The 27,891-nt window shown below is 50.4% G+C and overlaps 10 protein-coding genes across 10 annotated transcripts; 4 read left to right on the forward strand and 6 right to left on the reverse strand.

The window, feature by feature from the left end:
• Positions 1–975: 975 nt before the first annotated feature.
• On the forward strand, positions 976–2,085 carry M436DRAFT_48856 (putative polygalacturonase 2; the record flags this gene model as incomplete). Its single annotated transcript, XM_013571202.1, has 1 exon — positions 976–2,085. The coding sequence occupies one exon, from the start codon at positions 976–978 to the stop codon at positions 2,083–2,085; it is 1,110 nt and encodes a 369-aa protein (XP_013426656.1).
• Positions 2,086–2,296: 211 nt separating this feature from the next.
• Positions 2,297–2,981, reverse strand: M436DRAFT_82714 (uncharacterized protein; the record flags this gene model as incomplete). Its single annotated transcript, XM_013571418.1, has 4 exons — positions 2,297–2,320; positions 2,343–2,661; positions 2,711–2,850; positions 2,937–2,981. 4 exons carry the CDS (start codon positions 2,979–2,981, stop codon positions 2,297–2,299), a joined length of 528 nt encoding a protein of 175 aa, XP_013426872.1.
• A 987-nt stretch (positions 2,982–3,968) lies between these two features.
• Positions 3,969–5,550, forward strand: M436DRAFT_30030 (SET domain-containing protein; the record flags this gene model as incomplete). The annotated part of the gene is made up of 3 exons (XM_013571048.1): positions 3,969–4,555; positions 4,609–4,780; positions 4,831–5,550. Coding segments are annotated over 3 exons (1,479 nt in total), but the record flags the coding sequence as incomplete, so codon positions are not given.
• Positions 5,551–6,850: 1,300 nt separating this feature from the next.
• On the reverse strand, positions 6,851–8,471 carry M436DRAFT_48549 (high-affinity nicotinic acid transporter; the record flags this gene model as incomplete). The annotated part of the gene is made up of 4 exons (XM_013571144.1): positions 6,851–7,394; positions 7,450–7,790; positions 7,843–8,189; positions 8,246–8,471. The coding sequence occupies 4 exons, from the start codon at positions 8,469–8,471 to the stop codon at positions 6,851–6,853; spliced, it is 1,458 nt and encodes a 485-aa protein (XP_013426598.1).
• Positions 8,472–10,605: 2,134 nt separating this feature from the next.
• Positions 10,606–11,956, reverse strand: M436DRAFT_23718 (WSC-domain-containing protein; the record flags this gene model as incomplete). The annotated part of the gene is made up of 2 exons (XM_013571039.1): positions 10,606–11,802; positions 11,861–11,956. Coding segments are annotated over 2 exons (1,293 nt in total), but the record flags the coding sequence as incomplete, so codon positions are not given.
• Positions 11,957–15,917: 3,961 nt separating this feature from the next.
• M436DRAFT_64610 (uncharacterized protein) lies at positions 15,918–16,981 on the reverse strand (the record flags this gene model as incomplete). The annotated part of the gene is made up of 2 exons (XM_013571283.1): positions 15,918–16,623; positions 16,944–16,981. 2 exons carry the CDS (start codon positions 16,979–16,981, stop codon positions 15,918–15,920), a joined length of 744 nt encoding a protein of 247 aa, XP_013426737.1.
• A 111-nt stretch (positions 16,982–17,092) lies between these two features.
• Positions 17,093–17,466, forward strand: M436DRAFT_82719 (uncharacterized protein; the record flags this gene model as incomplete). Its single annotated transcript, XM_013571419.1, has 2 exons — positions 17,093–17,113; positions 17,182–17,466. The coding sequence occupies 2 exons, from the start codon at positions 17,093–17,095 to the stop codon at positions 17,464–17,466; spliced, it is 306 nt and encodes a 101-aa protein (XP_013426873.1).
• A 2,902-nt stretch (positions 17,467–20,368) lies between these two features.
• On the reverse strand, positions 20,369–21,397 carry M436DRAFT_48396 (glycoside hydrolase; the record flags this gene model as incomplete). The annotated part of the gene is made up of 1 exon (XM_013571121.1): positions 20,369–21,397. A coding segment is annotated over one exon (1,029 nt), but the record flags the coding sequence as incomplete, so codon positions are not given.
• Positions 21,398–23,060: 1,663 nt separating this feature from the next.
• Positions 23,061–24,985, reverse strand: M436DRAFT_48236 (ThiF family protein; the record flags this gene model as incomplete). The annotated part of the gene is made up of 2 exons (XM_013571099.1): positions 23,061–23,346; positions 23,400–24,985. The coding sequence occupies 2 exons, from the start codon at positions 24,983–24,985 to the stop codon at positions 23,061–23,063; spliced, it is 1,872 nt and encodes a 623-aa protein (XP_013426553.1).
• Positions 24,986–25,525: 540 nt separating this feature from the next.
• On the forward strand, positions 25,526–26,804 carry M436DRAFT_73560 (uncharacterized protein; the record flags this gene model as incomplete). The annotated part of the gene is made up of 4 exons (XM_013571420.1): positions 25,526–25,943; positions 26,031–26,185; positions 26,233–26,461; positions 26,509–26,804. 4 exons carry the CDS (start codon positions 25,526–25,528, stop codon positions 26,802–26,804), a joined length of 1,098 nt encoding a protein of 365 aa, XP_013426874.1.
• Between the last annotated feature and the right edge of the window lie 1,087 nt (positions 26,805–27,891).

Consider the following 27,891-nt stretch of genomic DNA (forward strand, 5'->3'; position numbering starts at 1 on the left):
GGAGCTCGTGCATCATTTGAGCTTGATTTGTTGCAGCGGCCTGATCATGAGACATGCGAGAAAGCTTGAGGCTCAGCAAGCATTGCTGATTACTACCTCTGTAGATACGTACAGAGTTCGGTAGGAGCTATAAACGCACCTTGCGCGAATCACTTTCTACGATAGATCTGATTGCGATATGTGAAACATCAGGGCAGGGTTGCCGCTCGCCTACGTGAACGAGCAATGCGCTCAATGCCCTCCGCTTTGTTTGGGCAACGGCCGCTCCGAGTAGGGCTATGCTTGGCAGCAAGGCTTCTCTGAGCTAGAAGCTTGTCGAGAATGATTATTTGATCGTGTTCCGTATTCCTGTTCGTTTCATGAAACACTACAGCTGTCAAGCCCTAGAACTAGGCGACGAAGAGCATCGGGTCGAGAAACGCCGAATCTCTAGATTCAGCAGTCCTTTGTAATCACTCGGATGCTATATTGAATAGACCGGCGGAGACTTGCAGGGCTTCGTTTATGTTTTCTGGGTGAATAGTCCGATCGATGTTTCGAATAGATTCGCTAGTGGTGCATGGACAAGCTTGTCAGAAGTCGTTGTGGGGCGGCGGCGACAGCTCCCTGATCACAGCGTTTCAGCAAAGTCCTCTTCCGAGCCATCGACATCAATTTCTGGTCTTGTGGTCGTCACGCCCGATTCCGAGATCATTGTAGAGTGCTTTTTGACGCGATATGAGCTCTGCATTGATCCAATCTGTGTGTAAAGTGGTGCATTGACATGAGTGTAGCCATTCACGTAGCCCTAGCACATCGACATGCGATCTAGAAGGACAGACCCCGAGAACGTTATAAGTATCATCGTCTTTCCTTCCACATTCGATTCGTCTCTCTCATCACTCACACTCTCTCTTTCTCATCACACACCAACTCTCGAGCCGGTCTCGTCTTTACACTCTTTACTTCCTCAGCACTCTTTACCAAAAAGCAATCATGGTTCAATTCTCTGGCCTCGCTGTCGCCGCTCTCATCAGCGGTGCAGCCTACGCTGCTCCCACCCTTCAGGAGCGTGGCAGCTGTACTTTCTCTGGATCTTCCGCCGCCGCCAACATTCTCAAGCAGAAGAAGTCTTGCTCCAGCATCATCATCGACAATGCCGTTGTCCCCGCTGGCACCACCCTCGACCTGACCGGCCTGAATTCTGGCACCACCGTCACCTTCCAGGGTACCACTACCTTTGGTTACAAGGAGTGGGTTGGTCCTCTTGTTTCCGTCTCGGGTGACAAGATCACCGTCATCGGTGCTTCTGGTTCCGTCCTTGATGGTCAGGGCAGCAGATGGTGGGACGGTAAGGGCACCAACGGAGGCAAGAAGAAGCCCAAGTTCTTCTACGCCCACAAGATGACAAACTCCAAGATTCAGAACATCAAGATCAAGGATTCGCCTGTTCAGATCTTTTCCATCAACAACTCTCAGCAGCTCGCTCTTAGCGGCGTCACCGTCGACAACTCCGCTGGTGATGGCGACAACAAGGGCCACAACACCGATGCTTTCGATATCGGTTCTTCCTCTGGTATCACCATCACTGGTGCCAACATCCACAACCAGGACGACTGTGTCGCTGTCAACTCTGGTTCGGACATTACCGTTTCTGGCTCCACCTGCACTGGTGGCCACGGTCTCTCGATCGGTTCCGTCGGCGGTCGTGACGACAACACCGTCTCCAACGTCAAGTTCCTGAACAACAAGGTCACCAACTCTCAGAACGGTCTCCGTATCAAGACTGTCTACGGTGCTACTGGCAAAGTCTCGGGCGTTACTTACAGTGGCAACGTTCTCTCAGGAATCTCCAAGTATGGCGTTGTTATTGAGCAGGACTACGAGAACGGGTCCCCTACTGGCAAGCCTACCGCAGGCGTGCCAATCACTGGTCTTACCATGACTGACAACACTGTCGGTGTTACCAGCTCGGGCACCAACACCTACATTCTCTGTGCCTCGGGTGCTTGCTCTGGCTGGAAGTGGTCTGGCAACAAGATCTCCGGTGGCAAGAAGTCCACCAAGTGCTCTGGTATCCCCAGCGGCTCTGGTGCCGCCTGCTAAATGTCTTGACATTGACCAATTAGCGAAACAAACAAATCCAAGGAGATGCATCTAGCAGTTGAGCGGATGAACCATGATTTCTTTCAACCTTTCGTATCGTTATGTAATCTTCTAAACACTCAAAAGAAATCCTGATCGACCAAAATTTCCTTTTATCCTTTGTCTCCATCGCACTATCGTGAATGTCGCCAAGATGAATATTGTATCTCGTTCAATCTTCGGAAAGTGGCCGAGGCTTTGCGAGTCAGCTCACGTACAGCCACTTTCTTGCGGCGGGAGGGAGATGGCTGACCAGAAACCTCGCTGTCAGGTATGTGCTCGTCGACGACTTGTGAGGCGGGACGTGGCTGCTTGGAAGGGCGCTTCTTGTTGCCGACAGGAGATGGCTCGTTGGGCCTCTTGCGGCTAGATGTGTGCTGTCTGCCGCCAGGCTTTGACGATGATGTGTGTGATGAGGAGGTCTCAGGCTTGGATGGAGCACTGCGGCGGGCCATGTTCTTGGAGTGTCGTGCTGCCAGAGGGCGGGCGGAAGCTCCGTGTGACGAGGATGCTGATGCGCGCTGCTGATCCTGGTGACTGCTGATGTCAGTGATGGTATAGAATGAAGAGACAGTGAGGCATGTACTCAATGTCGAAGTGTGCTTTGATTATCCGACTGGTTGCGCGTGTGAGACTACGCTCGCTATAGTTGTGATCCTTGACGGTCCTGATCAGTGCCTTCACGGCGTGGTGCTTGTAACGTGTGGCTGGCAGTTCGTCCTTGATCTTGTACGTAAGCTAGTAAATGTCTATGGTGGGCTAGTAGGTGGATGGGAGGTGTTGCAATTGACATGAATGCCAGTGTGGTCTACAATGAGGAGGGAGGGAAGATATATGAGCTTGCGAAGAATGCTCATAGATAGGTCGTGTTCGTGGCCATGTGGGACAGAATATATCTGTGATATTCCATTGATGGACTACATGAGTGTGGAGTGTGAGTAGTCGAGTGGTATATGATTTTTTAAATACTTAGAGAAAACATCTTAATCAACTGAAATCTCCTAATTTTTATCCTTTATTTATTACACTATCATAAATGTTACTAAGATAGATATTATATCTTATCTAATCTTTAGAAAGTAGCTAGGCTTTATATAATAGCTCTTATATAGCTACTTTAGCGATGCTATCTGATTATGCGCCTTCCCTGGTCGTTTAATGGGCTGCCATTTATCTTGCACATCTATCTCTCTTCTCCTGCCTTACGATTACTTAATTCGGAGTCTACCCCGACTCCGATGTGGTTCGTCTTAGGATAAGGTCGTGGAACATCGCCAAGCCTCGGCATGTCCAAAACCTTACTTACGCGCCACTTTCTCCGCGCGCATCTTCGACGTGAACATAACCCTTTCCAAAGTTCTTTTATTTATGATCGATTACGATTTTGACGATGAACGGTGATTCGAGTGCACTGGACAAGCTGTCGGCTCATATCGCCAGAGCGATCATGCAGCAGATTGCGACCGTCAGCGCGTCCGGGCAAGCTTCACCGGCCGCCTGCAAGCTCGATCTGAAAGGATATATTGATGGTGATGTTTCGTCATCTATTGATTTTGTAAAGACCCATATCATATCTACGCGGAGCATATTCCGGATCAACAGAGTCATTGTTCGCTGACCTGATGTCTGTACAGGGCAGTTTTGACATTTTGCCGCTCATTGAGAGCGGAAAGGATGTTTTCACAAATCCCACAGAATCGGCTCTTGAACCTTTGGTCGAAAGAAGGCAGACTGAGCAGGCTCATATCGGGAGCGAGGTGATGATTTCCGGAGAACACATCCCTAGACGGAGTAGCCGGCCACGACGTGCCTTGAACAACGATTCGGACTCGGAAACATCAAAGCGGCGGAAAATCACTGGAGGACTGAGGTTACAACGACCGACTGGATCGGCAAACCAGAGTATGTCTCCCGAGGCAGAAGGAAGCGAGCAAGCGCCTGTCCGCCGTCTGCAAGCAGATGTTCGCGAGAAACCACAGAGACGCACCGCACGGGATGAACCGGCATTACGTCCTTCAACATTGAGCAAGTTGGTAGTGGGTATCTGGGAGCAAATATTCAGCAGCATGAGTTTCGACATCAGTGTTGTGACGAGTGAATGGCGCACAGCCGGATTTCAGGGTCGATCACTTATAACGGACATGGCTCAAGACGGCCAGCCACCCAGTGCGGTACAAGTGCCGCCAGCAACAGCACCAGAAAGGACGTTCACCCGGATGAACTTGTTGTGTCGAAAAATCAGTCAAGCCAGTAGATGCTCACGAGCACTCGAGGTTGTGGTTCAGGCTTCATGGATCGAGCATTTTGACCGGCAGGTGCAAGAGATTGGTAAGGAGAACCCCCAACTATCGGCTACGAAAGCAAGGATGAAAGCACTTGCGCAAGCGTGTTCTGAGATTGGTTGGAGTGAGAAAGAAATACGCAACAAGATGTGAGTTTTCGTGCATCCCTTGTTGTCATTCGTTGCTAAAGAGTAATTCGCAGGGCGATATGGCGTGGCTACAAGGAAATCAAAGACCATGGAGGATGGGCTTGTCTGGTCTTTGCAGGAATGGGCATCTACAGATTTTGCAAATATCGCATCGGCTTCGACCCAGAGTCTATGGCACACCTCAGGCGGACACGCGCCAGATTCGAGGTGGCTGCTGATACACTGGTTCGTTCGCTATTGCTTTTCCCCATGATCGTTGCTGATACCCGATATAGCACCCATACTGGCGAGACTTGCTAGCAATTGTCGGCGCCAACTCCTCCCGCGTCTACACCGGCCACCCCCACGACTGGGTCGTCTCAGACCACGATGACCCAGTGCCTCTGAAACAAACTTACCTCCAATACGACCCGCAGTTCTCCTTTACACATCTCGACTCCTCCATCGTCGACCCCTACGCCTTTGGCGCCAACGACCCGCGCCAAATCGCCATAAACTCTCAACAAGCAGCTCACATCTGCACCGTATGCGGCGAAAAGCAATCAGAAGACGCCACAGAAAGCACCTGTCGCTGTTTCCCGAATCTGTTCGGAAGCGACCATTTACCCATGTCACCTGTTCAGATTTTCCGCACCAAGAACGGTCGCAACAATGGTCTCATGGCTTGCTGCCCCTTCGAACGCGGCGTCGCAATTGGAGAATTCACAGGCCTCATTACCAAAGGACTCGAAGGCATGGATGTCATGCAAGCTGAAGCCGAACAACGCTATCAAATCTATCAAGGACGAGAAGGCAACTACACCCGATTTGTGAACCACTCTTGCCGACCGAATTCGCAATTTCAGCGCTTTGTGTGGTTGGGCTGTCAACGCATTATTTTAGTGAGTAGGGGTATTGAGGCCGGCCAGGAGATCACGGTCGATTACTCGGATGCTTATTGGAGGAATTTGCCAAAAACTTGTTTGTGTCAGGAGAGTTGTTGTAGGTTCAAGGACAGGGACAGGGGGCAGTTACAGAGGGTTGAGACTCTGACTCCGTCTGCTACTTGAGAAAAGGGAGAAAAGCGACGGGGATTGTTCCCTTGAGATATCGCTCATCGAAAGCCTGTTGACTCTTGCTCAGTCCAAAGTCTCGATCTTCCTTCTCGCTCAGTTATCCATCCATCAACTGGACCAGGACGTCCTTCGCTTTTCCAGCAGTTTCTCTCGCGTGAATTTCATACCCTGCGTCCTTCTCGATATCCTCAAGTCTCCTCCTCCAAAACTCCCACCTCTCCTGCGAAAATCCAGGCTTCTGTTTATCCCATAACTCGCCACAACCCGGTGAACCCTCGAGTTCTGCTTCCATGAGCTTAACACCAGCTAAGCGTAACCAATCATATACGATCAACACATCCATTGCACGAGTAGTGATGTACGTCTCTGCTGTCTCCAAAGCGTGTGAAAAAGCATGTAAAGCTTGATAAAAGCAGATACTTATCCCATCACGGGTCAGGCGAGCCATGAAAGCGTGTAAATTGCGCAGATGAGCGCGTTTGACTGCATTCTCCGGTGTGTCGATGTGTAGACGACAGAGATCTTGAGCGCCTGTTTTACCAAGAAGAAGTCTGTCAGCAGTGGGGTTTTGACATTGGTCTGATCATAGTCCCTCCTCACCTTGGGCTTCTATCAAAAGATACGATCCAGTTTGAAGAATATGCCGCCATTGGGGCTGGTGATCTTGTTGTGGAAGTTCTCTCAACGCCTTTGTTATCTCCACAAGTCGATCCTGAGAAATGTGGTTGGCGGGAAGGTATTTGCTGGTGTAGATGCAGATATCCTCGACTTCATCGCTGAACCCACCGATATTGTGTTCGGGTTGGAAAGATGAAGCTATGTCGTTTGCTACTTCATGGGCGGAGATTGTGGTTGATTGAGTTAGGAAAGAGTGGATGCTGGTTTTGACTTTTGTGTCTGCTTCGTCGTCCCATCTGTGAGTTAGATCGAGGTCTAGAGGATAAGTGTCGATAGACTGCATGTCAAAAATATCCATAGGATAGTGGTGGCGTGGTTGTTCAGATGTATGTGATGTGTGTCATGAGATCCTACTACGAGGTGCAGATTTTGTGCATTTTTATGAAGATATATGCAAGCTTACGCCCGAGAATGGTCGAGATAGGGGTTCGGAAATAGTGATAGGGAGCAAGAAGGAGTGAGATCAACACTGCAAATATATTCATTATACGAGAAGCAAAAGGGGTGGTAGTCTCTATGGGATCTTACCATTTGACAGTCTATCGTCGATCAAGATTTTCCCTCAGAGGTTATACACAAACTCCAACGCTTGATCTCCAATCTTGCCATTGTTCTCAACACCTTGCACGCTTAACTTCTCCTTCTCCTGGTTCCTGCGCCTCAAGGTCCACCACACAACCACCACACCGCAAAGCGCCAACGTCTCCATACCAGCACTAACCGCGTTGCCCATCAGATACCTAGGCCCATCGACACTAGGATAAATGTTCGACGAAACAACTCCTGAGATGTTGGCAAGTGAAACGAAGAATGGCATAGCCATACTGCGCTTGTAATCGGGAGCGAGGTTCGTTGATATCCAAGTGAGAATCAAACAGTTGTAGCTGTAGATGCCACCGCCGCAGAGGAACATGGCGAAGTAGCCGGCTGCATGGCTTGCGGTGCCGCAGGCAATGATGTAGCCAATGATCGGGGCGATAGGCAGGACAACTAGGACGGCTGCTCTTTTTTTGAGACGGTCGGATGTGAATGTTGCTGTGATGAGGGTCAGAGTGGCGAAGACATAGACCGGGATGGTCAGGTAGTTTGCTTGTAAGGAAGTATATCTGTTGGGGAAAGGTCAGTCGCGTTTCATCAAAAAAGAGTAAGATTAGCACTTACCCAAGCCCTTTGATGATAGTCGGAAGGAAAGTACCAAAGCCGAAAAGAGCAATGGAAGCGGAGAAGAAGCTGGCCGACGCAATGTAGATGATTGGATCGGTGAAAGCAACGCGGACATGAGACCAGGAGAACTCCTCCGTGCCTCTGGTGACAAGATTGCGTTGTTTCCTAGCAACCATGATGGCTTTTTCTTCGGCGTTCAGGAACCATGCTGTCTCTGCATTTCTGGGCAGCACAGCCCAGCAGATGCCGCATAAGACAATTGATATGGCCCCTTCAACGATGAACAGCCAACGGAAAGACTCGAGCCCATGTCTCGTACCCATGCTTTCGATACCATACTAGTCCCGTTAGCGAAGTACACAACAGGCATAGTTTGCAACGATAACTTACAGCAATCAAACCGCCAAAGGCACCTGAAAGACAATTGCATCCATAAATGATAGCAACTCTCTTGCTCTGCTTTTCTCTTTCCCAAATCGTACTGATTATAAATACCACCGACGGCACCAGGCCAGCCTCGAAAGCTCCAAGCAGCACTCTGACGGCAATTGCTTGCGAGTAATTCTGGATGAAGCCTGTGGCAAGAGTAATGACAGACCAGGCGATCATAGCGATACCCAGAACACGATCGGCACCAAATCGTTTGACTGCCATAGTCCAAGGCACCTCGAACAGAACGTAGAACGGGTAGAAGAGAGTCGAAATCGTATTGAACTGGTTTCCGACAAGACCGATACCTAAGGAATACGATTAGCGGAGGTTGACGTGTGTATTTCATCTGGTTATTCCTTACCATCTTCAAAACCAAAGACTTTTGCGTTTCCGAGATTCGATCTGTCCAGGTAGGCGACAAGCAGAATGATGGCAAGAGGTGGTAGCAGAAACTTGTCGAACTTCCTCAGCACCTTCTTTTCTGCCTCGCTATCATAGCTCAAATCTTCGATTCCGCCGATAGAAGTGTCGGACTTCTCGTCCGGTAGTGCAGTGTCGTTGAATCTGTTCTTGTGTTCGAGCGACATGGCTGAGGCAGACTGATTTCAAAAGCTTGAGATTTGAACAAGGAGACAATCCATAGTAGTCAGACAAATACATGCTGTTCATGTACTGTTGCCAGAGTTGGGGTAGGACTCCGAATCTGATAAGAGAAAGGGAACATGACCCGCAGTCGGAACTGCCATATCATGGCTAGCTGCTTAAGTGAACGGGAGATAAGGAAGGCAGGCGAGTTACAAGTGCCTCTAACGCGGTTGAGACATCTTGGCTGACAACTTGGTGAGCCAAAAAGTGCTTGATTGAGGGTTCCAAGCCTCAACAGCGGATAACTAGATGGCAGGTGATGTGATGTCAAGATTGCGGGATGGCAAAGATAGGAAGTTGCGAGTGTGAGACACGCAAGATTTGTGCGTAATTGTGCAAACATATGCAGCTTGATGACCGAGATACGAGCGAGATAGGCAGTTGCGTTTCGGCCTATCGCTCCAGGCAACTCCTCTTGCCTATCTAGAACAAACAATATCCACTCAAAGCGTTGTCTTGTTTTACACAACCATTGAAACATCAGGCAGGTTCAGGAAGCGAAATATTGTGGCAAAGAAATGTTCAGTGTAAATGATATTGATTATAATAATTATATCGTCTTCTAGAGACAATGTCAATAAAAGCTATGTACATACAACCAGTTGTATATATACAAGAAAGTAGTAAAAAAGAGAAAGGGCACTGCCCAACAACTGTCTCTAAGATCATCAAGATCCTCGTGCCTTCGTTAGATAGTCATGCTTCTATCATGGTTTTTTGTCTTTTCTGATTAGTGAGCCCGATAGTTCTTGCTTTTTTGTCCTCCTCTTTCTGAATAGATGGTTGGCCCTGCCGTTATCATTATGATGTGTAAAGAGGAAAACATAAGAAAGAAACACAAGGAGTCTATGCTTTGCGGCTAGAGGTGGTGACCTTGGAAGAGGTGGTGGCCTTGGAACTAGAGACAGTCTTCAAAGTAGAAGTAGCCTTGGTGCTGGACGAAGACTTTGATGAGGAAACGGCCTTCTGGGCGACTTGAATGTTGGCAGAACCAGAGCTGGCAGGAAGAAGCTTAGCACCCTTGATGCCGCTCGACTTGACAACGTTGCCAACAGATTTCTTCATGTAGCAGGCGGTTCCAGAAAGGGAGACATCGACACAGCCAGTGGTCTGAGCACAAGTTTGAATGCAAGCGGCGAAGTCGTTGACGTAGACCATCTTCAAATCACCGCCAGAGTGATCAATGCCACACTCGATGAGGAAGCGAGCACCGGAAGTCTGGTCAACAAAGATAGTGTTATCCGAGTTGGGGCAGGCAGCAGTGGTGCTGGTAGCAGTGGCAGTAGCGCTCGAGGAAGTGGTAGAAGCAGCGGCCTTTGCGCTGGTGCCGGAAGCAGTGACGAAGCCAGAAGCAGAAGAGATGGCAGAGGAAGAAGATGAAGCAGATGAGACAACAGCCTTGTTGCCGAGGCTGACGCGAGAGCCAGTCAGGACGTTGCTGTTGGATGAGACGGCGTTACCCATCTGAGTCTTCAACCAACAAGTTCCTGATCCAGCGCCGTTCTTACCACCAACGTAGGTGAAAGCGGTGCACTTGGTGTTGGCATCACAAGCAGTCATGCAGTCTGTGTAAGAGCTACTAGCTTGAGTGTTGGTGAATGAGCCTTGACCAGAGTCAGAAGAGTAGTAGAGGTTGTAGACTGAGCCAGCAGAGTTGGTGGCTGAGCTGGGCCCCGAGCTAGTAGACGAGGCCTTGGACGAAGATGATGCAGCAGAAGAGCTGGTCGACGAAACCTTGGTAGAAGATGCGACGGCAGAAGAAGAGGAGGAGGAAGCAGAAGCAGGCTGGGCAGAGACAAGCACAGCATGCTGGGCACCAGATGACTTCAAGGTGCCGACGGTGCTCTTCATGTAGCAGGCAGTTCCAGACAAAGAGACTGCAACACAGCCAGTGGTAGTACTGCAAGTCTTGACACACTGTTGGATACCGTTGCTGACGTAAACCATGCTGAGGTCCTTGCCGTTGGAGTCGGCAGCGCAGTTGATGTTGAAAGTGGCGTTGTTGGGGGTGGTGAAGTTCTGACCGTTGCCGGAGGGGCAAGAGATGGTCGATTCGGCCAAGTTGGCAGAAGTGTAGTAGATGCTCAAACGGTTGGCTCCACCGCAGTACTGCGAAGAGTTACCAGCACAAGGGGAGAAGCAGTTTCCGAGGACGCCCTTAGTGGGAGCGAGGGCGTCGGGAAGAGAGCTACCGCAATAGCACTGAGTGGCGTACTCAAGACCAGCGTAGTTAAGACCGCGGTTCTTGCAGTAAGACAAGCAGCTCTCAACAGTCATGTCAGAGGACATGTAGCTCGAGTTGCCCAAAGTGCGGCTGCTGACAGAGTCAGGAGCACAGCCGACGTAGTCCCAGCCAGTGACGTTCTGGTAGTAGACGGGGTTGTAACCAAGAGTAGCAGTATCTGTGCAGCCAGCCTCGGAGTAAGGGGCATTGCCAGGACCGTAGGTGACAGGGTTACAGCCAGGTAGCTTCTCGAGCTCTCCGGTAACGGCTTCGTTGATGGTAGGTGCAAGGACACAGGCTGAGGACTGAGCGCTGGTGAAGAAGTCGAAGACAGGGCAATCGGTGATGAGACCAGAGTCGTTGTTACAGGTATCGGTGGCCTTCTGGAGAGTGGGAACATCCCAGCCGTTGAGGAAGTCACCGTGGAACCCGTAGCCAGTAGGATCACCTTGAGCGAAAACGAAAGGCTGGGTAGTACCGTTCCACCAATCGAAGCCAGCAGTGGAAAAGATGACTTCGTAGAAGATAGAAATCATGTGAACAGGGTGGGTTGCAGGGCAAGGGCCGTTGTCGTAGGAATATTTGGTAGGGTAGGCCATGTGCGACTTGTGGTCGGCAGAGTCAAGGTTGACACCATCCCAGCACGAGGGGAAAAAGACTTGGGCACGCAGGCCATCAGGGCAGACCTTGTTAGGAAGACCACTGGTGTACGAAGAGGTACCACTATAGTCGAGGCAGACGAAGCTGACGGCCTGACTAGCAAAGTCACTGCCACCTGCACGCTTGAAAGGGTTACCAGCGAGCATGCGGAAACCCTCGGGGAAGGCGGTCAGGTTGTCGTTGTTGGGACCACCTCTCTGCAAGTAGTAAACAGTCATACCACCGAAAATACCCTGGCCGTCGCCGGCTTGAGGGACATTGATGAATGTGCCGTTCTCGGATTGGTAGTAGAGAGAAGGGGTCCAGTAGTTGGACATGTCCTGCTTGATGGGGCATGAAGAGCATGCACCGCCACGAGCATCGGCATATGTCATCTCAGCCTTGAATCCCTACACAAGAGTATTAGATCTGGTTTTTTGTTGAGTGAATACTCGACTGATAACTCACGTTTGAACCAGCGATGGTGTGAACGTGACCAGAAACACCGCCAGGGCTGACAATGGGGTCAAGACGCTCGGTAGCGACACGTCCAGGGCAGGGCATACGCCAGAATGCGGAAGCAGATGATGCCAGGGCAAGGATGCTGAGCGCCGAAGCGCTGAAATCGAAGGACCTCATTATGAAAAGATTATGAACAAAGGGTATTAGAATCCGCAAGCGGATGAGCGAACAAAGTGAAGCTGTGATTAGTAGGCGAGATCGTTGCGGTCTGGAAAGAGCATTGAGACACGGATTGGCGACTGTACTTATAGAGATGTTCAAGCATCATGGAGGAAGCAAACCCTGTAGATGAAAAGATCGTTGAGCTGGGAAAGGGGATGTCTCTCCAAAACAAAACGTACAATAGCTGAGTCGGCAATTATCGATATGCTTAACGGTCGATGGCGCTCACGGAGCGTTGCTGCAACGGCGCACGCGAAAGCCTTCCCAGACAAAGTTTGACATATTCATAGTGCATAAGAGTCGAGAAGTGGATTTGTTGCCCACGAAACTTACTGTGATCCTTTTCATCTTGGAGTCGTAGCGCAGTGGGAAAATCTCGAAGTCGTGGCTCGATATGGGAGATTTGGAAGTTGGGCTCAGGTGAAGTGTTGCTCGTGTTCAGCTTTTTATCTTTGATTGCTTGTATAACGCATGTGCATACGACGCGCCGTACCGCAAGCCCGCGCGGAAAGCCGGGAGGTTGTCGATAGCAAAGGACGCAAGGGATGATTGCGACGCGCACGCACAAAGATGCACCCTCGATGGACGACGTTGTTCTACCAGCTCGCTCTGGCGGAGTTCGCAGATCACCTCGTGGTGAGTAGCCTGTGCTCCGGCCGGTGTGCCTGATCCGTGCTTCTCTACCGTTCCATACAGACACGTGAGCTCGACTGCCTTTGATGTACGCATGCCGGATATCAATTCGACCGTAGCCCGGAGATCTGTACAAGGAACATTTGGACAATCGCACGCTTGAACTACATCATGTTCTCTCTTGAGGATGTGTGATGCAGAAAGCAGCGTGTAGCAGCTGAGATGGTGTTGGGAATCATCAGGGTTCATGAAGAACACGTCCGCAGATGCGCCGCTGAAGCCTCGAATTCCCAATCTGCGCCAACGTCCAGCCTCCAACTGTTTTCCCTTTCCACCACACGCATGCCACTTTTGTCCAGCTCGGGATATATCCACAGTCGTCATGAGTTCGCTACACATCGTTATCCAATATCAGGGTCTTCTTGTCAATCCGCCGCTCTAGCTACACGGCACTTTCCCGCACCGAGGGAACGCAAATGCGCACAGCAACTCCTGCCCGCGCGATAAGAGACATGTCTCTTTCTGACGATCAACTGTTAAAGGCTAGACATGACCCCCACGACTGCTCCGAATGTTCTGGCCATTGGTATACACAACGCGCATCTCGAAACGACCTGCTCAGCAACAAGGACGCCTCTCCTGTTCAATACCATCGAGTGTGATGTTTGACGAATTCCATGGTTTTGTGATGATATCACCGGCTTTTGTCACTTCTGCAACGTTTTTTGCAGAGCGGCCTACCAGACCGAGCAAGAACGCCCCATTCTCGTTCCCATCCCTCCGCGCGGTCGCCACATCAATCGCTGCCTGTCGTCTACTCAGCCTCATCTCTTACGGTTCCAGCCTTTGCAAAATTGACTCTTTCATCACGAAAAATGCAAGCAATTATTGGTCTCACATTTTTAACGTGTCTATTAGACTACTCCCGGGACGTTGTTAAACAACGGCTTCAGTGTGGAGTAGCCGAGTGGCTTTGCTTGCTCTGGTAGTCTATCTTCGCCGTATTCACTGATTGAATAGGCCTGCTTCAAAGGCCCAGCTCTACATGGGGTAGAAGATCTGCAGTCTCGACATGTGAGATACAAAGTATGGCAAGGACAACCGGCCGAACCGTTCAAGAACACCTTACCCGATCTTGTTTGCCATGTATCACTTTGGGACAGACACCTACTTCGAGGCACACCCATTCCTGCTCCCAACTGCTGTCTCCACCATGGCCGTACAATGTGGGGTTGTCTTCGTGAAAGCCACCAATATCGAGCGCATTTCTTTGCCGCCTCTCGGGAGTGGACCTTCTCAAATCAATCTGTGCGTATATGTTCAACACACATTTGCACTAGGTCTAGGGAGCGGGGTCATCTTTCCAATCAGTCAACCTGAATGTACCTCAACGGGCACATGGGTTCGTATCGATTCAATTGGCAGTGCCACGCGTGAGACCGGCATCGCGACAACGACATGTCACTGACCATGAACGGTTCTTGATGCATCAGATAACAATCTCAGACAAGTAGACGCGCGCGGGATATTCGAACAGTTTCTTGCGTTGCTCCGCAAAGCACAATTCCAAGTATGGGAAGCGCAGGAGGTTGTGGTTGTACACTCCTGATATCTCATCGGGCCGATTGTTTTTGCTGTACCTGTCAACCACAACCTTATCGGATTTCCGCAAAACTCCACTCTCGTCAGCGGGGCTTACTACATACGGTCATTGCGCTCCATCACCCTATATCTGAACCTTGGTGAGCCATGTCTCCGACGATCGTTGGGATCTGCTGTATTACTTTGCACCGTATAGGGACGATTTTCTTTTTGAACGGTATATGACAGCGTTGATCGAACCCAGGTCCAATTCTTCCGAACTGGTCTTGCTCGGCTCCACTCTCACGAAGAATTATTGTCTGAGGATTTCTTTGTCCACTGTTTCCGAACACCAACCCACTTAACTCCGGCGATCAATCCTACATAACATCATTCGGTCTCAGCTCAGCTCGAGGTTGACCGACCGCCACGCTGAACAAAAAGACAATATCATCATATTGTCGTCAGTCGGTTGCGGTTGGCAATTCGTTACTGTGATTCCACCCACCCAATGGTCAAATATGGACACTTCTGAAATCTCATGCGATGATGCGATAGAGACACCTGTCGCGGTCTGAGACATCCACATACCAAAGACATACTCTCAGTCAACCCCTGTTTCACGCTGCAGTATCTCGAGACAACCTCTGAGCCAGCGGTCGTCCAACACCATTCCAGCACATTCGGACCACAGGCGATTCTTGTTCAACAACTTGATCCAGTGCACGATGTCTCGAACTTTTGTGAGAATGAAGATGCTGAGGCTGAAGACTAGCGACACCTTGTATGACCAATTTCACTTCGCTCTGCACGCGAAAGGCGACAACACCCATTCATAAGACTAGTCCAAGGCAGCTTTCACATTCTTTGAAGCAAAGTTTCTCGTGTTGTACAAATCAGCAAATTGATGCGTCAACTCATACTACTGCCCGCTACTTCATCCATATAAGTCATAAAGCCAAAGAGTCGCTTCCCCAGTGTCTACCTCCCAACCATCGCCCTATTAACCCACTACTCTTTCGGTTCCATACATCGGGACCATGGGACCATAACATCAAAGACCACAACTCCATCTTCTTCACCACCTTCCCGATTCCAAAAAGGCAAGTCACCTCTCACCTCTCACTGTAACCCCTGCTCGTCTCGCTAACCTCACATAGTCCGTTTTGGTCTTCCACAGCCCCAAACATCCAGATCAATCCTTCCTCTTACCTTCCAAAATCAAACAAGAAGCATGGATATCATTAGCATGATGTTCTTCGCCGTCTGCATCCACTTTTACCGCAATCCGAACAATGCAGGCTGGTTGCTTGTTTTCTATTGCCTTTACTACGATATCAGGGGTATAAGGAGTTGGCTGCGGAGACTGGCTATCGAGTATCTGGATGGCGCCGTGTGAACATCACGAAGTCGAACGGATCAGATACAAACGAAAGGGAAGTGATGAGCATAGAGGGAAGATTCGAGACGTGAAAGGCCTTCTGGGTCACAATTCGGGTCGCGATCTCTTCTTGAGCAGGCCGTATGGACGATCCCCCAACAATTGACCTTCTCTTTCCATACTCTGACCACTCGACTCTGAGTAAGACCTGCCTCAACATCTGACAACCGCTTCTTCGTCACTGCTTCAATCTGCTCGGGCTCCATTGCCCAGCACTCCAAAGGCTTTCACTTGATCGCACAGCGGTTGGAGTACTTGAAAAATGACAATTGCCATTTCCTCGACTTCCTGACGGTAAGGCTGAGGTACTCTGCTCCAGCGATCTGGGTGCCAGAAATTGCGTTCTTTGAGCAATTCTGTACGGCTGAGCTCTGCATTGTGGTAGAGAGCGCTCAGATTGTGTACACAAATCTTCAATGGAGTGCGAGTGTTGTGGCAGCCGGGTTTTGCGCAGGGCATGAAGGGTGGATGTGGCAATTGTCTGATGAGATCAGGCTTTTCGGACATGTTCCAGCATTCTTGTCGCCATAGCTTGAAAGCGAGATTCAGGTAAACTGGTATGGGAGGATGCACAAAGATGTGCGGTTGAGGAAGGTTGGGGCTGACAAATTTGGTATGGTCGCCTTTCTCGTAGGCTTTGTATACCTCATCGAGATGGCGATACAATTCTGCCAGACGAGCTTCTTGCTCTTCCGTGAGACGATCTTCAAGCTCGTCGTCGAAGATTAAGTCATGGTTGATGGTAGATATCAATTTGTCTACTCTGCGTCGCTCGGCATGGACATGTTGCCAATGTCTGGCAGCTTCTAGGGTGGAATCCACTGGAGCATCCAGGAGGCAGGTGAAGCGCGACCATGTGGCACGATCCATACAAGTCCAGTCTTGCTGGAGTCTTGCGTGATGTACCGAGGTTTGATAGAAACAGCTAGAAGCGCGACCATATCATGTGCCGGTGGCCTTATCGGAGTTTTGGAGGCGGAGATAAACAGCCGAGGAAGGTGCTGTGACTGTTGTCCATCAACAGCAGGTCAGTGTCGCCCCTCCACCAGTCTTTGAAAGTGTACACCGCTAAGCTCAGTAGTTTTACAAGGTGACAAGGACGAATGGAAGAGAGCTGAAGGATGTGAGGTTGATCAGCCAGGGTGTGCAGTAGTTCAGCTGCAGTGAGGGGCATTTGTAAGCTTAGATTACCCCGCGTCATGAGCGCCTCACGTTTTGGACCACCCCCACTTTGGGCCGTCATCAAACATGTCGGTTGCGAAACAACAACGAGCTCGCTCCTTCCACTCTCTCGACTCTCTTATACCAAGCACCTCAATTCGCCCAAACAACCCAACCCACAACCCTCAAACACCACCACAATGGCCGCAGCAAGCACCACAGTACACCCTCTCCCTACCCCCCTCTCCCTCCCACGCAAACAAAAGCTAACACCTCGCTCCCCCCACAGGTCCTCTACCCCAAGGGCACCGCCTTCAAGATGGACTACTACCTATCCACCCACATGCCCCTCGTCTACAAGAACTGGTCGCCTTACGGCCTCAAGAGCTGGTCTGTCGTCGAGTTCCCCTCAGACGCCGAGTACTGCGTCCAAGCATCGCTCGAATGGGAGTCCGAGGCTGCTCGCGACAAGGCATTGCAATCTGATACCGTGTCTACTGTCATGGGCGATGTGCCCAACTTTTCCGACAAGTCTCCGTTGTTGATCAATGGCAAGGTTACTGGTACTTCGTAAGAGAGGTGGAATGAGGAAGAGATGAGGGAGAGAGGATGTTGATAAGGCAGAGGGTTTCGCTTTGTACATAACTGCGAAATGTCATTTGCCGGTCACGTTTGACGATTGGGTTATACGTTATGACTTGCCAGTTGTGCTTGTCCAATCGTGGTGTCTTGCGATGCCCTCGCTTACGGCAGCGGCATCCTGCGATCCTTCGTCTAGACCACAGCTTGACAGCTGACCTTCAACCATACACAGCATTTACATAAGTACCTCTTGTCAAGATGGAAGCTTCCACTAGCACGTCTTATCACAAACGACCGCATTAACCTCCCCGCTTTGAACATTTCCGAGAGTTAGGCTGAAAAATGCCACACAGTATTCTACACTCCCCATGACGCTCCTCTCACACCAAACCAACATCACTCATCCACATCTTTACCCGTTACCTTGTGTATCACTCTCTCCATCTTTGGTCCTTGGCACTCTACTCATCCTAAGCTTCCTTGATCCTGATCTTGTGATTGGATCTTATATCTCATCTGAAGCCCTGATTTTTTCTGTTCGTCGTCGAAATCATCAGCGGAGCTCTTTGCTCTGTTACTTCTGTACAGCTACACACCTCTGTCACTACATGATGAAGGCGGGAAGACGAGAGGAATAGACACAACGAACAGGTGTTTGGATATGCAAAGGTGTGGTTTGTAGATGAATGGTATGTTCACTTCCAAGCATCTTCAAAGTGCATCGACCGAACCTTACGTTCACAGACAGAAAAGCAGCACTTCACGGAAAACATGCCACTTTTCATCTCGGGAACGAGAAGAGGAAAGCGAGGAGAAAAAAATGGAACCCCCAACAAGATAGCAGAAATTCAAAAGATGCGACAAGAGATGCGACAAGAGATGAGGAAGTCAAAGGTCAAAATTTGAATCTTCTTTTTTTAATGCAGAGAAAAAAAGTATACTAAAAGAGATATAAATTGCGTCCATCATGAGAAAAATAAACCAACAGATAGCTTCAAGCTCAGAGACAAAGTCATCTACATAAAACAACCAGAAGAGATATCAACAAAGAAAAAAGGTCATCACAAACAGATCCCATAACCAGACAGGATCCCCCTTCACACACTATATACAAGAAATTTTTTTCCACCCAGTCCCAGGACCTCAACCTCTCACATGACAAAGAACGCACCAATAAACAATGCCAATACGCAGAGTCCGATATCCGTGTGCACGTTGCTAGCAGCACCCTTGGCTACAGCCTTCATCTCCATCTGCTGCATAGCCGCGCTGCGCTCATAAGCGCCAGTGCTGCTGTTAACGGCAGCAGAGCCATAGACACGGCTGTTTGATGCAGTGCCAGCGACGGCGGCAGCGGCAGCAGCAGCGGTCTCATCGGCAACGGCGACGACAGTCTGAGTCTGCAGGACAACAACTTGAGACACTGCGGCTGATGATGAGGAAGCAACAGCAGAGTCGGAAGAAGCGATGGTGACGGTTGTGTAAGCTGCGTTGAGCACAGTGCCGCTGGGAGCAAAGATGTTGGCGGTGGCGTTGTTGAAGGCAAAGGGTGCAGCTGAGGCGCCGACGCGGATGGTTTCGGTGAAGGTCTTTGTGGTTCTGACGGTTGTGGTGGTGGTGGACATGCTGTTGGTGTTTGTGGGTGCGTAGTTGATGATGGTCGAAACGGGGTAGGAGGTAGTGTAGGTGACGACGGATTGGCGGATGGTGGCAGTCACGTAGGCGGTGCTGTACACAGTCTGGGTGACAACGCTGTAGCGGGGATCGTTGGCGACGGCGGGCATAGTGTCGCCGTTGGATGTGTTACCGGATTGATCTGCGACGGTGTTGTCGGAGGAAGAGCTGCCAGAGTTGGAGGTGGACTTCTTGGGAGTGGCAATCTGAGTGGCTACGGGAGTGACGGTGGTGTACACACTGACGGTCTTGGTCACGTACTCGGTGGTCTCGGCGCCTTGTGCGTTTGTGCGAGTGACAGGCTGGATCTGGGTCTGGTAGAAGGTGCGAGTAACGTAAACAGTAGACTCGACGATCTCCAAAGAGGCAGCGTTGTTGTTGTTGCCGGCGTTGGCGTTCGAGTTTCCGGCGTTGGGTACAGCAACAGTAGTGGAGACGGGAGTAACAGTGGTGTACTCGTTGATAGTCTTGGTCACATATTCAGTGGTGGCAGCACCTTGAGCATTGGTGCGAGTAAACTGCTGGACCTCGGTCTGGTAGTAGGTGCGGGTAACGAAGACAGTAGTCTCAACGATCGAGACAGCGGCGGCTCCGGCACCGTTGTTGAGATTGGCGCCAACGTTGCCGAACTTGGGAGAAGTGTGGTTGCCGTAAGGTGCGACCTGAGGGAAACCGGCAGAAGGAGTGACCTTGGCAGCAGACACGGGGGCAGTTCCGTAGATGGTCTCGGCCACGACGACGGTAGCGCCAGTTCCAATAAGACCGCCGGTTCCGATAGGAGCGACAATGCCAGTTCCGAGAGGGGCAGCGACGAAAGATGCGGGAGCAGTGCCGAGGGGAAGAGTTGAGTTGTTGTCACCGGCAGCGAACTTTCCAGCAACGGCGGCAGCCTTGGTGGAAGTGGTAGCCTTCTTGGTAGAGCTGGATGTGATCTTCTTCGAGGAAGAAGACGAAATCTTCTTGGAAGAGCTGGATGAGACCTGAGTACCACACTTGCCGAACTTGGGTGCACAGTTGGCAGTGCCGCAGTAATCAGCCGAAGAACCGCAGTATCCGTACTGAGAGCAGCATGAGCCGAACATTGAGCCAGCACAGGTGTATCCGTTGTAGCCGCCGCAAGTACCATCCTTGGAGATGGGTGCAGCAGGGCAAGGGTTAGTAGCGGTGTTAAGGGAAGTACCATCGGCCTGGGCATTGAGGATCTGCTTCATCCAGGTGATGTAGTTTCTGTTGCAGATGACGTTGTTGGCGGCGTAAGTAGCCTCCCAGACCATGATACCACCGAATCTGGTGTTGCTGTAAACCTTGCTGATGAGAGTCTTGACCTCAGAGGGTTGAAGGTAGTAGCTAGCGTTGCTCGAGGCAGCAGTGCTTCCAGGAAGACCAACGAAGAGCTTGATATCAGCGTTCTTAGACTTGACGCTAGTCCAGTCGTTGTAGCCCTTGAAGGTGCCAGAGGTAATGGCCTGGCGGGCAGAGCAGGCAGCGGTGTTGTAGTACTGGATGAAGAGGAAATCGAACCAAGCATTCTCGACGACACCAGAGAAGTGTTGGTCAGGAACAACGCACTGAGGTGCACCAGATATATAGTAAGGCTTCATGGAATCCTGGGGGTAGAGAGTGTTCTTGAAAGTGGTAATCATCTTGACGTAGCCATTGGTCTTGTAGTTGGTGAGAGCCTTGCCGTTGACAGTAGGAGCGGTGGAGAGCTCGCTCTCGATGTCAAAGTCGAATCCATCAACAACAGCATCACCAAAAGGACGAGGACCGCCAGTCGAAGTCCACTCGTCCTTGACAGGTCCGAAAGCACCCCACAAGAAGTTGGCAAAGTTCACAGCACTGGTGTCGTTGTTGATGAAGTAGTTGGTAGGGTATCCACCACCGATAGACAGAAGAACCTTCTTGCCATAGACCTTCTGGCAGATGGCGATGTCGGTACCAATGTCAGGGCAGTTGGAGTAGAGCTGAGTTTTCGTGCCCTTGTAAGTGTAGGTCTCGCTACCACAAGCATTGCCAAAGTTCGATCCAGGCCAGCCACCTGCTCCTTGGTCAGGGAAGACGTTGATGAATCCGATGTTGACAATGTCGACGTTAGGGTTCTTGCAGACGTCCTGAAGACTTCCTTGGTTGGGACCTTGACCCCAGTATGTGACGACGTTGTTCTTTGCGCTGGCGGTCAATGCAGATGCCAGACCTGAGAAAGCTGCAACTGCAGCTGCAGTGCTGGTAAGAGTAGATGACGCACGCATATCGATTTAGATAACGATAACGATATGGGTATAATCAAACAAACGGTCCGGTATATGGTCGTATAAGAATGAGTGTATAACAGCTTTGAGCCGAAATGAGAGGACGCAAACACAGTTTGCTTAAGGAAAGTGGACGACGACCGAGACCGGCTGGCAAAAGAAACACGAACACGAGATAGGTAAGAATGAGTGTATAGCAGAAGGGGAGAACAAGCAGATGAGAGGGAAACGGCCCTTGATAAAGGTAGCCTCCAAATCTCCCCCATCCTTCGAGTCGTGCCTCTGCGAACCTACCGGCTTAGGAAACATGGCTACCGTAGCCCGCTTACCGTTAAGCATCACGTTGCGGTCCAAAACGGTATGGACTCGAGATTGAAATTACGGCGCCACTGTCAAAAAGAGGGGCGAGGAAGGCCTTGGTGGAGGTGACGAACCGCATGTTGCGATGGACGAAGTCGAAAAAGATACTCCTGAGGTCTGTGCATGGCGTGCCGAGCAAGCGCCAGGGGCATGATTGGGTGCGGAAGCGTGATAGCCCAGGCACCAAAAGTCAATCTTGCCTTCTCTGAGTCCACTCGACCGACACAAAACCTCGCATCCATAAAGTAGCGACTCGTGCAAATTGCTGATTCCCTCGGATGGTGCAATATATTAGCCGGCTGCCTTGAAGCTCGTCTGCAAAACTTGAAAATGACTTTGCACACCCGGACGATCCTCCAGACACATCAATGATCACACCCACCCGCCGAAAAGGTCGAGAACGTCGTAAAGCATACTACTATACGAGCAAGTCTACTCCCTGAGACCGTTCTGCTCAGGAGAAGGATCGTAGATGCTTGCTGTACGTTATACCAGGCGTGCAGTGCAATCGATACACAACGGCGAACTCACCTCCTGCTCCTGAACAACGGTGCTGGGCTTTTGGCCAAGTGTGTTCTGGAAATAGCGACCGCGCGAATATTGTACTCGCGCCGAATGTTCAACAGACTGTGCAGTTGTTCTGGACTTTGAGAGTTGTTGTAGATCTGCCTAATCATTACTCACCCGTGGCAGCCCATGAAGATCAGCATGAATAGCATCGGTGGTTCTCATGTGTTTCAGGGTGGTGTTTAGGGGTTTTGAGCTTTCGTGGTGGCTTGAACTTTAATCCCTCTGACCCACCTTGAATCACCCAAAGCCTCTGACTTCACTTGCTCGCTTCACGACGATAGCTGAGAACTCCCAAGGTCCCCAGATATTTGGAGTACTTCTACAGATGCAAAGGTGCCGGGACTGTTGTTGCTGCACCGCTCAGACTTCCCGGCAAGTTCGTATCGATAGACGATAGATAATCAAGGCAGCCGTACGCCACTATCTGAATGTCTCGGTACTGCTGAAGGCAAGGAAACGATGGTGCTGTAGTATGAACATGTTTTGAATAGTGGGGTGATGCCTCGTTTGTTGCTAGAAACAGCCTATCGCTGTGTCTATATGGGGGTATACTGATGAAGAGAGGTGTAAATCTTTTGAGCCCTTCCTCTAGAACTGAAATCATGAAACGCCTCTTGCCGAAAAGAAAAAAGCAGAAAATCCCATCTTTTGGTTTATCCCCAAATCCCAGATGTACGGAAAAGCGGAAAGTAGGAAACCGGATGGTGCTCGGTCGGTCTCAATGGCCAATCGATCAATCCAGCATGATGCTACCATCGTCGTCAACGGTGATGGCGGTCTTGTTCTCCTCAGCGACCTTGCCACGCTTGGCGATTTGTTCGGCTTCGTGTTCTCCAGCATCCAGATCAGCATCTGCAGCAGTACGCTTGGTGGACGAACGAGTAGGAAGAGTTTGTCCGTTAGAAGATCCGGCGTCAGTCGTCGTTGCGGTAGGGGCAGGAGTCTTCTTGGGGATGGTCTGGAGATCGGGGATCAGCATGAAGGACTCGGTCGTGGCGGCTGTAGATTGATCGAATTCTCTAGGAAGAAGTTAGTATTACGGTCAATGCTGGAATGAGGATTTGGTACATACATATTAGAGATGGAGAGCTCGAGGTTTACACGCTCGCCTTCGTCGTCTTCACCACGAATCACAACAGTCGAGTTGCTGACGATGCCAATATCGTTCAGCGTCTTTTCGAGGTTGTCGTTTTCGTCCATGGCCATGTCAGGATCATACCAGACACCACCATCGTTGCTGACTTCGACTTCACTCTCCTTGTAGCCGAGCTTGGCAACCAGAACCTCTTTAACAAAAGTCTCCAGAGTGGTCTTGTCAGTGTTGATGACCAATCTAGCGTAGGCAGTAGCGCAAACGCCACAGTCAGGTCTAGGTGGACGCAGAGACTCCTTATTTATGATGCGCTCGGTCGATTTTGTCAAGAAGACCATCTTTGCCTTGGCCCAGTCGCCACGCATAATCTTGAAGGCTTCCAAGACACACAGAGCGGCTGTGGTAGCGTTTGTGGTAGCGATGGCAGGGATGATGTTGCCAGCCATCTGCTTGATGTCAAACTCTGACTTGGTCTCGATGCCGAAAGTGACGGAGCGGAGGTTGGCAGCAGCGGCCACGAAGTCGAGTGTGTCTCGGTCGTCCTTGTCGAAGGTCAATATCGGAGGAGCGTTGCCAGTCTCTTGTGATGCTCGCAGCTTGTTCAGACGGTCACTCAGACGAACCAGGCTGTCCGAGAAGACAGCAAAGTTCTCTTCCAAAGACCAGTTCTTCTGGTCGTCTGCTATCGTCTCGCGGTCGACGTTGGAAGCTGCAGCACTGACGGCTTCGAAGTCGAGGGCGGTCGGAGGCTTGCGCGTCTTCCACATGTCCTCCATGCCGAGCAGTCTGTTGATGTCCTGAGTGAAGACCTTGTCAAAGACCTTTTGTGGGAATTCTGTCGAGCCCATTGATGCGCGGATCTCTTTCAGGGCAGCAGCCTCCTTCTTCAGCTCGGCCAACTCTTTCTCATCGTTTTCATCGGATTCGTGATCGAGGTCGGGAGCTTGATCTTCGCTGATTCCGAACAGCTCGTTGAAGAGGTAGCTTTTTGCCCAGACGATACAGTGAATGGGCTGGCTTGGAGTGCTTCGGATGGTGCAGACGGGGAAGGACTTGGGAGTTTCTTTGGGTGCGCAATCGTAGCATTCGGTGAGGCGCTTGCGGATGGGTTGGACCTGGCCATTAAAACCGGTCGTACCACTTTCGATCAGTGGGACGTCTGCGGCAAGGCACATGCGGTTAACGTGACGGCGGGCATCGAGGTTGTCGAGGGCGTTGAAGACGATGACAAACTCGCGGAACCAGTCGACATTGAACTGTGGATCCTTGATGTTTGCGTGGTGTGCCTCGATCTTGACATTTGGATTGAACTTGGAAGCGGCCTCGCGGGCGACCAGAGCTTTGGACTTCTTGATGTGGGCATGGCGAAAGAGGAATTGGCGGTTGAGGTTGGACAGGTCAATTGTGTCGAGATCGACCAGGTGGATCTCGCCAAAGCCAGTGCAGACGAGGTTTTTGAGGAGTTCGCAGCCAATGCCACCGGCGCCGACGACAAGGATGCGCGCGTTCTTGATGTTGGCGAACTGCGAGCCGAGTGACTGCTTGAGGAAGCGTTCGCGCGTCATGGTGCTGTGCCGTGGGTGTGCGGTTGTGGTGATGGTGACAAGAAGAGGTGCTATCGGCGAGGTGGCATATGATGTCGCAGACAGTGAAGGCGTGTTGGCAGCCGGCTCGAGTGAGCGACAAGGGCGTGTGCGTGTTGTTGATCGAGGTCAAGGTTGCGTTGATTCACTTGGTCAATTGTCGACCCCGGACCAATTCTGTCTGCGATGACGCGCCCAATTCTTGCAAAAACACCGAGGTTCAGTGCAGCCAGTTGAGCTGAATCAAGACCTGTCTTTTCAACAATCACATTCGATTCTTCTCGAATTGTGACTGTCAATTCTAGCTATACCTCCGGCGGTTGCTCTTCTCCTTCTCTATCATGATAACCTGTCGATGTTTAGGCAACAAAAGCAAAATCCGACAGGTCGCAAGCTCCAGTCAGATTAGGAAAGAGCAAGTTTAGACTGCCAATTGCCGCCCTCCGTCCCTGCCTTCCCTCTTATTCTTGCCCTTTTCAACCCCATCACCCATCCTTTCACTTCTCGTGCCACTCTACCGACATGTCCGACGACGAAGTCGACCACGAGCTGCTCGATCTTCTACGCAAGTCGCTACTAGGGCCCACTCCGAAATCTGACGAAATCGGTTCCGATACAAAAGTTCTTCGACATGCCGAGTTCATCTACGACAATAGTATCGATGTAAATATTGATGCTCGTGGCACTAGAGCTGCTGCTCAATCGATCTGGGACCAGATGCAAGAGCGCAGCTACAGCACAGAAACTTGGTCTGAACATGACCTGCATCCAAAATCAAAGGATGAAGCCACTCTCAACTTTATTTTTGTCATGGATCTCCTAAACTTCAGCTTCTGGAGTGAAAAGCCCGAGAATGAGAGATATGCCGTCGAATATCGTGGTAAAAAGTGGACTGGCTACTGGAGTTTGGTGGCTTGCTTGCAAAGGGCTCTCGAAGAGGGTAAGTCTTGTTGTTCTTCATTATCTTCTCTGCCCTATACCATTTTGTGGTCTCAATATTCTCTACATCGTTCTTATGCAACTACAGATATTCCTATCACAACACCTTCCTACTACGCCGATGGGCTGGAATGTCCAGACGAAAAGCTAGCATATGTCTTCCGTTCCTCGACCAAAGAGGAAATCCCCTTGCTACAAGAAAGAATCGACTGTCTTCGAGAAGCCGGTCGTATTCTAGAAGAGGTTGGTTGATGGCAAGCTTTGCTCTTACTTCTTACTAACTTGTCCAGCACTTTGGTAGTGTTGCTGGCCTTGTTGAAGCCGCCGACAACAGTGCCGGTAAGCTTGTCAATCTCCTCGCTCACCATTTCTCGTGCTTCTGTGATGAGTCCGTTTTCGAAAAACGCACCGTTCGCATCATGAAGAGGCCGCAAATTCTGGTCGCCGACATCTGGGCTGCGTTCAATGCACAAAGCTATGGCGAATTCATCGATATCGACTGCATCACCATGTTTGCTGGTACATATATCCTCCTTCGCTCACAAATATTCAGCTGACACACAAAGATTACCGAGTGCCTCAAATCCTCCACACACTGGGCTGTCTGACGTACAGTCCGCCCCTAGACAGCACTATACGTACCCAACAACCCATTGCTCACGATTCTAGCTACGAGGTTCAGTTACGTGGTTGCAGCATCTGGACTGTAGAGATGATTCGCCGAGAGATTCTGAGGAAGTATCCAGGCGCCAAGGTCAACGCTATCTTGCTCGATTTCTTCCTCTATGATCTAGCCAAGGAGAAGGAGAAGTCTGGCGAACCTGCTATTCCTCACCATCGGACTAGGAGCATTTGGTATTAAACGACAAACACTGCTACAACTTGGCCACTCCCTGTACTCTACGCTACACCTGACAAAGGTCTCGATTCGATCGAACAAACTTCAACCTCTGCATCACCTTGAATGGCAGACTGTGAGAATGATATTGCAGCCCGCTTCTCAGACTCACATCAATTGGTTGCGTGGCCCAATGGCAAGGCGCTTGACTACGAATCAAGAGATTGCAGGTTCGATCCCTGCCGTGATCATTTTGTTTTTTGCTCCCTTCAATCGGTGCAGTGGTGCAGATGCTGGCGTGATGATTGTTTTGTCTTTCAAAGACGTCCTAGGATGTTCTTTTTGCTGGCGGTGAGATACGTGGCTCATCAGGCAGGTGTTGATGTCTTCCTTTCGTTCGAATCCTCAATGATTTCGTGGACGAATTCGAGGACTATCGGGAGTACGTCGGAAGTTCTTTGGATTGACGAGCCTCATTGTTCTGCTGCACATCGACATGTGTGTGGTCGTTATTTTGCCTATGAATAGGCCTCTGCCCGTCGTGTCTGCTCTTTCTCAGACTTTCAACAGGCTATACACATTACTCTCTGGCCCTCACGCACTGGACTAGTTGTTCAAATCATCTTCTGTCTTCTTTTTCGATGGACAGGCAGGCTGCTCGTTTGTTGAGCACAGACCACGCTCAGGGTGGTACCCTCAACTACCACCAAAAACACTTCTGGCGACATTACATTACCATCACTACGGATTTTCTCTTTTGTACCATCTTAGCATGTTTTTCGAATATATTACTGAGGCTCTGGGGCACTGGACAACACGTTTTGGCTTCGTTGCTGCTCTAATTTCATATTCTTATTTTTCTGATGCCATCGTCCAGAGTTTGGCTTTGCAACCAACGAGTTTATGCTGTGCTCCGTCGACAACATAAACAATTGCTGATTTACATCCATTGACTCGATACATCATTCTGAAGTGCGTTGAAAGCGATCAAGACGGTCAATGACACATCTCTGCTACGGTACAAATGTTCTATTACCCTGGTACGTGAGATGGGCATCGTTTGCCAAAACGCTAAGAGCTATATTGTTGTTAGGTTATCTTTGCCTCAACT

Source organism: Aureobasidium namibiae (assembly GCF_000721765.1).
Source record: "Aureobasidium namibiae CBS 147.97 unplaced genomic scaffold scaffold_10, whole genome shotgun sequence".
NCBI classification, from domain to species: Eukaryota; Fungi; Ascomycota; class Dothideomycetes; order Dothideales; family Saccotheciaceae; genus Aureobasidium; species Aureobasidium namibiae.